The sequence below is a fragment of the Haemorhous mexicanus genome, chromosome 34 (genome assembly GCF_027477595.1).
Source record: "Haemorhous mexicanus isolate bHaeMex1 chromosome 34, bHaeMex1.pri, whole genome shotgun sequence".
Taxonomy (NCBI): domain Eukaryota; kingdom Metazoa; phylum Chordata; class Aves; order Passeriformes; family Fringillidae; genus Haemorhous; species Haemorhous mexicanus.
Genome location: NC_082374.1, coordinates 1,561,666 through 1,569,728, shown reverse-complemented (window position 1 = coordinate 1,569,728; position 8,063 = coordinate 1,561,666). Strand labels below are relative to the sequence as shown.

The window sequence follows — 8,063 nt, the reverse complement described above, 5'->3', positions numbered from 1 at the left end:
CTCCAGGTCCGACAACGGTCAGGGGGGTTGGGATCTAATTCCTGATTTTGGGAATTCTGGGATTGCAGCTCCAACAACGGTCAGGGGGCTTGGGATCTGGGATTGACCCCAAATTCCTGATTTAGGGTGGGAATTCTGGGATGGCAGCTCCAACAACAGTCTGGGAGGTTGGGATTTATCAAAAATTCCTGGTTTGGGAATTCTGGGATTGCAGCTCTGACAACGGTCAGCGGGGTTGGGATCTAATTCCTGGTTTTGGGAATTCTGGGATTGCAGCTCCGACAACTCCAGCTCCGACAACGGTCGGGGGGGGTTGGGATTTGGGATTGACCCCAAATTCCTGATTTTGGGAATTCTGGGATTGCAGCTCTGACAACGGTCAGGGGGGTTTGGGATTTGGGATTGACCCCAAATTCCTGATTTGGAGGGGAATTCCAGTAAAAATTCCTGGGATTTGTCACCAATTCCTGATTTTGGGGGGGGAATTCTGCAATTCCAGCTCCAAAATTCCTGGGATTTGTCAATAACTCCTGAGTTAGGGGGAGGAATCCCAGAATTCCAGCTCCAACAACGCTCAGGGGGGCCTTGGGTGGGACCTAAATCCTGAGTTAGGGGGAGGAATTCTGGAATTCCAGCAAAAAATCCGGGGATTTATCACAAATTCCCAATTTATGGGGAGGAATCCTGGAATTCCAGTTAAAAATCCTGGGATTTATCACAAATTCCCAATTTAGGGGGGGGAAATTCTGGAATTCCAGCTAAAAAACCCCCAGGATTTATCCCAAATTCCCAATTTTTGGGGCTGAATCCCAGAATTCCTGTGAAAACCCCCAGGATTTATCCCAAATTCCCAATTTTTGGGGCTGAATCCCAGAATTCCTGTGAAAAACCCCCGGATTTATCCCAAATTCCCAATTTTTGGGGCTGAATCCCAGAATTCCTGTGAAAAACCCCCAGGATTTATCCCAAATTCCCAATTTTTGGGGCTGAATCCCAGAATTCCTGTGAAAACCCCCAGGATTTCTCCCAAATTCCCAATTTTTGGGGCTGAATCCCAGAATTCCTGTGAAAAAACCCCAGGATTTATCCCAAATTCCCAATTTTTGGGGCTGAATTCCAGAATTCCTGTGAAAACTCCCAGGATTTATCCCAAATTCCCAATTTTTGGGGCTGAATTCCAGAATTCCTGTGAAAACTCCCAGGATTTATCCCAAATTCCCAATTTTTGGGGCTGAATTCCAGAATTCCTGTGAAAACCCCCAGGATTTATCCCAAATTCCCAATTTTTGGGGCTGAATTCCTGTGAAAACCCCCAGGATTTATCCCAAATTCCCAATTTTTGGGGCTGAATCCCAGAATTCCTGTGAAAACCCTCAGGATTTATCCCAAATTCCCAATTTTTGGGGCTGAATCCCAGAATTCCTGTGAAAACCCCCAGGATTTATCCCAAATTCCCAATTTTTGGGGCTGAATCCCAGAATTCCTGTGAAAACCCCCAGGATTTATCCCAAATTCCCAATTTTTGGGGCTGAATTCCTGTGAAAACCCCCAGGATTTATCCCAAATTCCCAATTTTTGGGGCTGAATTCCTGTGAAAACCCCCAGGATTTATCCCAAATTCCCAATTTTTGGGGCTGAATTCCAGAATTCCTGTGAAAAACCCCCAGGATTTATCCCAAATTCCCAATTTTTGGGGCTGAATCCCAGAATTCCTGTGAAAACCCCTCAGGATTTATCCCAAATTCCCAATTTTTGGGGCTGAATCCCAGAATTCCTGTGAAAAACCCCAGGATTTATCCCAAATTCCCAATTTTTGGGGCTGAATTCCTGTGAAAAACCCCAGGATTTATCCCAAATTCCCAATTTTTGGGGCTGAATCCCAGAATTCCTGTGAAACCCCCAGGATTTATCCCAAATTCCCAATTTTTGGGGCTGAATCCCAGAATTCCTGTGAAAACCCCCAGGATTGATCCCAAATTCCCAATTTTTGGGGCTGAATCCCAGAATTCCTGTGAAAACCCCCAGGATTTATCCCAAATTCCCAATTTTTGGGGCTGAATCCCAGAATTCCTGTGAAAACCCCCAGGATTTATCCCAAATTCCCAATTTTTGGGGCTGAATCCCAGAATTCCTGTGAAAACCCCCAGGATTTATCCCAAATTCCCAATTTTTGGGGCTGAATTCCTGTGAAAACCCCCAGGATTTATCCCAAATTCCCAATTTTTGGGGCTGAATCCCAGAATTCCTGTGAAAACCCCCAGGATTTATCCCAAATTCCCAATTTTTGGGGCTGAATCCCAAAATTCCTGTGAAAACCCCCAGGATTTATCCCAAATTCCCAATTTTTGGGGCTGAATTCCTGTGAAAACCCCCAGGATTTATCCCAAATTCCCAATTTTTGGGGCTGAATCCCAGAATTCCTGTGAAAAACCCCCAGGATTTATCCCAAATTCCCAATTTTTGGGGCTGAATCCCAGAATTCCTGTGAAAACCCCCAGGATTTATCCCAAATTCCCAATTTTTGGGGCTGAATCCCAGAATTCCTGTGAAAACCCCCAGGATTTATCCCAAATTCCCAATTTTTGGGGCTGAATCCCAGAATTCCTGTGAAAACCCCAGGATTTCTCCCAAATTCCCAATTTTTGGGGCTGAATTCCTGTGAAAACCCCCAGGATTTATCCCAAATTCCCAATTTTTGGGGCTGAATCCCAGAATTCCTGTGAAAACCCCCAGGATTTATCCCAAATTCCCAATTTTTGGGGCTGAATTCCTGTGAAAACCCCCAGGATTTATCCCAAATTCCCAATTTTTGGGGCTGAATCCCAGAATTCCTGTGAAAACCCCCAGGATTTATCCCAAATTCCCAATTTTTGGGGCTGAATCCCAGAATTCCTGTGAAAACCCCCAGGATTTATCCCAAATTCCCAATTTTTGGGGCTGAATCCCAGAATTCCTGTGAAAAACCACAGGATTTATCCCAAATTCCCAATTTTTGGGGCTGAATTCCTGTGAAAACCCCCAGGATTTATCCCAAATTCCCAATTTTTGGGGCTGAATTCCTGTGAAAACCCCCAGGATTTATCCCAAATTCCCAATTTTTGGGGCTGAATCCCAGAATTCCTGTGAAAACCCCCAGGATTTATCCCAAATTCCCAATTTTTGTTCCTTTCAGAGGAAGGCACGGAGGGAGAATCCGGAGAAAAGGAAGAATCCAGAGGGGTGAGTGAGGAAAAATCCTGGAATTTTGGGAATTTCCAAAGGGATTTGGGAGGGGAGGGGTGGGAGAGGGGAAAATCTGGGAATTTGGGATGTGGGGGAGGGAAATTCTGGGATTTTTGGGGGGAATTCCAGGAGGATTCTGGTTGGGGGAAGGGCTGGAAATGGAATTTTCCACGGGAAATGTGGGAATCCCCAAAATTCCAGGGAATTCCCATCCCTGAGAAAATCCCCCCCCCAAATTTTGGGATTCCTAAATCCAAGGGAAATTCCAGGGGAAGATGAAAAAATCCCAAATTTTTGGTTTTTCAGGAAGGGGAGGATGAAGAGGGAAGAGATTCGGAGAAAGGTGAGTTGGGAATTCCAGGAAAAGGGAAAATCCTGGGAATTCCAGGGGTGAGGGGAGGGAAATCCAGGAATTTTTGGGAATCTGGGGAGAAAAATCCAGAGAATTTCAGGAATTTGGGATCAGGGGAGGATTTTGGGCTGATTTCTTGGGATTTGGGGCTGGATTTCCTGGAATTTGGGGCTGGATTTCCTGGAATTTTGGGCTGATTTCTTGGGATTTGGGCTGGATCTCCTGAAATTGAGGATTTCCTTGGAGTTTGGGTTGGATTTCATGGAATTTGGGCTGATTTCCTGGAATTTGAGCCAGATTTCCTGAAATATTGGGTTGGATTTCCTGGAATTTGGGCTGATTTCCTTGAATTTTGTGTTGGATTTCCTGGAATTTTGGATTTCCTTGGAGTTTGGGTTGGATTTCATGGAATTGGGGCTGATTTCCTTGGAATTTAGGGTTCAAATTCCTGGGATTTTGGGCTGATTTCCTGGGATTTGGGCTGGATTTCCTGGAATTTTTAATTTTCATGGAATTTGTGTTGGATTTCCTGGGATTTTTGGATGGTTTCCTTGGAATTTGGGCTGGATTTCCTCAGAGTTTGGCCTGATTTCCTGGGATTTTGGGCTGGATTTCCCGGGATTTTTAATTTTCATGGAATTTGTGTTGGATTTTCTGGGATTTTGGGCTGATTCCCTTGGAATTTGGGGTTCAAATTCCTGGGATTTGGGCTGGATTTCCTTGGGTTGGATTTCCTGGGATTTGGGCTGAATTTCCTTGGAATTTGGGCCTGATTTCCTGGGATTTTAGATTTCCTTGGAGTTTGGGTTGGATTTCCTGGAATTTGTGTTGGATTTCTTGGGATTTTGGGTGGATTCCCTTGGATTTTGGGCTGAATTTCCCGGGATTTTTAATTTTCCTGGAATCTTTGTTGGATTTTCTGGGATTTTGGGCTGATTTCCTGGGATTTGAGCTGAATCCCTTGGAATTTGGGCTGGATTTCCTATGATTTGGTCTGGATTTCCTGGAATTTGGGCTGGATTTCCTGGGATTTTGGGCTGTTTTCCTTGGAATTTGGGCTGATTTCCTTGGATTTGGGCTGATTTCCTGGGATTTTTATTTTCCTGGGATTTTGGGCTGATTCCCTGGAATTTGGCCTGATTCCCTGGGATTTTGGGCTGGATTTCCCAGGATTTTTAATTTTCATGGAATTTGTGTTGGATTTTCTGGGATTTTGGGCTGATTCCCTTGGAATTTGGGCTGGATTTCCTTGGAATTTGGGCTGGATTCCCTGGGATTTTGGTTTTCCTGGGATTTTGGGCTGATTCCCTTGGATTTGGGCCGGATTTCCTGGGATTTTTAATTTTAATGGAATCTTTGTTGGATTTTCTGGGATTTTGGGCTGATTCCCTTGGAATTTGGGGTTCAAATTCCTGGGATTTTGGGCTGATTTCCTGGGATTTGGGCTGGCTTTCCTTGGGTTGGATTTCCTGGGATTTTGGGTTGAATTTCCTGGAATTTGGGCTGAATTTCCTAGAATTTTGGGCCTGATTTCCTGGGATTTTAGATTTCCTTGGAGTTAGGATTGGATTTCCTGGAATTTGAGTTGGATTTCTTGGGATTTTGGGCTGTTTTCCTTGGAATTCAGGGTTCAAAATCCTGGGATTTTGGGCTGATTTCCTGGGATCTTGTTCTGATTTCCTGGAATTTTGGTTTTCCTGGGATTTTGGGCCTGATTTCCTGGGATTTTTAATTTTCATGGAATTTTGTTGGATTTTTCTGGGATTTTTGGATGGTTTCCTTGGAATTTGGGTGGATTTCCTTGGATTTTGGCCTGATTTCCTGGAATTTTGGTTTTCCTGGGATTTTGGGCAGGTTCCCTTGGAGTTTGGGCTGGATTTCCCGGGATTTTTAATTTTCATGGAATTTGTGTTGGATTTCTGGGATTTTGGGCTGATTCCCTTGGAATTTAGGGTTCAAATTCCTGGGATTTTGGGCTGATTTCCTGGGATTTGGGCTGGATTTCCTTGGGTTGGATTTCCTGAATTTTGGTCTGATTTCCTGGGATTTTGGTTTTCCTGGGATTTTGGGCTGATTCCCTTGGATTTGGGGCTGGATTTCCTGGGATTTTTAATTTTCATGGAATTTGTGTTGGATTTTCTGGGATTTTGGGCTGATTCCCTTGGAATTTGGGGTTCAAATTCCTGGGATTTTGGGCTGATTTCCTGGGATTTGGGCTGGATTTCCTTGGGTTGAATTTCCTGGGATTTTGGGTTGAATTTCCTGGATTTTGGTCTGATTTCCTGGGATTTTGGTTTTCCTGGAATTTGGGCTGATTCCCTTGGATTTTGGGCTGGATTTCCCGGGATTTTTAATTTTCATGGAATCTGTGTTGGATTTTTGGGATTTTGGGCCGATTCCCTTGGAATTTGGGGTTCAAATTCCTGGGATTTTGGGCTGATTTCCTGGAGTTTTGGGTTTCCTGGGATTTTGGGCCGAATTCCCTTGGATTTTGGGCTGAATTTCCCGGGATTTTTAATTTTCATGGAATCTGTGTTGGATTTTTGGGATTTTTGGGCCGATTCCCTCGGAATTCGGGCTGGATTCCCTCAGACAATTCCCGGCGTTCCCATTCCCAGGAGCCCTGAGCACTCCAGAGGAGAATTCCCAGATTTCCCAGCTGAGGCAGAAGCTCCAGCCCGGCAGGAAATGCCAGGAGCGGCAGAAGAAGCGGCACCGGGACCGGATGGTCGAGAGGTATTCCTGCCTTGGGGGAATTCCGGGACTTTTGGGAATATTTCCCCTTTTTTAGGGAACATTTCCCCTTTTTAGGGAATATTCCCCCTTTTTTAGGGAATATTTCCCCTTTTTTGGGGAATTTTTTCCCCAATTTTTGGCATTTTTTCCCCCTTTTTTGGGATTTTTTCCCCCTTTTTGGGAATATTTCCCCCTTTTTAGGGAATGTTCCCCCTTTTTTTGGGCAATTTTTCCCCCCTTTTTGGCATTTTTTCCCCTTTTTTGGGAATATTTCCCCTTTTTAGGGAACATTTCCCCTTTTTAGGGAATATTTCCCCTTTTTTTAGGGAATATTTCCCCTTGTTTGGGCGATTTTTCCCCCTTTTGGGATTTTTTTCCCCCTTTTTGGGATTTTTTTCCCTCTTTTTAGGGAACATTTCCCCTTTTTTAGGGAATATTTCCCCTTTTTAGGGAATAATTCCCCCTTTTTTGGGGGATTTTTTCCCCTTTTTTGGGATTTTTTTCCCCTTTTTTGGGATTTTTTTCCCTTTTTTGGGAATATTTCCCCTTTTTTAGGGAACATTTCCCCTTTTTAGGGAATATTTCCCCTTTTTTGGGGGATTTTTCCCCTTTTTTGGGATTTTTTCCCCCTTTTTGGGAATATTTCCCCTTTTTTAGGGAATATTTCCCCTTTTTTGGCATTTTTTCCCCCCTTTTTGGCATTTTTTCCCCTTTTTTGGGAATATTTCCCCTTTTTAGGGAACATTTCCCCTTTTTAGGGAATAATTCCCCTTTTTTTAGGGAATATTTCCCCTTGTTTGGGCGATTTTTCCCCCTTTTTTGGGATTTTTTTCCCCCTTTTTGGGATTTTTTTCCCTCTTTTTAGGGAACATTTCCCCTTTTTTAGGGAATATTTCCCCTTTTTAGGGAATATTTCCCCTTTTTAGGGAATATTCCTCCTTTTTTGGGGGATTTTTTCCCCTTTTTTGGGATTTTTTTCCCCCTTTTTGGGATTTTTTTCCCTCTTTTTAGGGAACATTTCCCCTTTTTTAGGGAATATTTCCCCTTTTTAGGGAATATTTCCCCTTTTTAGGGAATATTCCCCCTTTTTTGGGGGATTTTTTCCCCTTTTTTGGGGAACATTTCCCCTTTTTAGGGAATATTTCCCCTTTTTTAGGGAACATTTCCCCTTTTTAGGGAACATTTCCCCTTTTTAGGGAATATTTCCCCTTTTTTAGGGAATATTTCCCCTTTTTAGGGAATATTTCCCCTTTTTTAGGGAATATTTCCCCTTTTTTAGGGAATATTTCCCCTTTTTAGGAAATATTTCCCCTTTTTTAGGGAATATTTCCTGTTTTTTTTTTTTATTTTTTCCCCCTTTTTTGGGATTTTTTTTCTCCATTTCCCCCCCCATTTCCCCCCTTTTCCCCCCATTTTCCCCATATTCCCCCATTTTCCCCATTTTTCCCTCATTTCCCCCATTTCCCCCATTTCCCCTCATTTCCCCCATTTCCCCCATTTTCCCCATTTTTCCCCCATTTCCCCCCATTTTCCCCATTTCCCCCATTTCCCCCCCATTTTCCCCATATTCCCCCAATTTCCCCAATTTCCCCATTTCCCCCATTTTCCCCCATTTTCCCCCATTTCCCCCATTTTCCCCATTTCCCCCATTATTTTCCCCATTTTCCCCCATTATTTCCCCCATTATTTCCCCATTTTCCCCCATTATTTCCCCATTATTTCCCCCATTATTTTTCCCCATTATTTCCCCCAT

General features: G+C 43.6%; 1 protein-coding gene across 22 annotated transcripts in view; it reads left to right on the top strand.

Annotated features, from left to right (window-relative positions):
- LOC132340942 (A-kinase anchor protein 8-like) overlaps positions 1-8,063 on the top strand; it is a 41,243-nt gene that overhangs the window by 16,027 nt on the left and 17,153 nt on the right. For all 22 annotated transcript variants that reach the window (XR_009490048.1, XR_009490047.1, XR_009490038.1 and 19 more), the window contains 3 exons: positions 3,173-3,219; positions 3,529-3,565; positions 6,193-6,310. Coding sequence is in view for 5 of the 22 variants with exons in the window: in XM_059872165.1 (XP_059728148.1) it covers positions 3,173-3,219; positions 3,529-3,565; positions 6,193-6,310 (202 nt within the window). In the remaining 17 variants the exon portion in view is untranslated. The remainder of the gene's footprint in view (positions 1-3,172; positions 3,220-3,528; positions 3,566-6,192; positions 6,311-8,063) is intronic.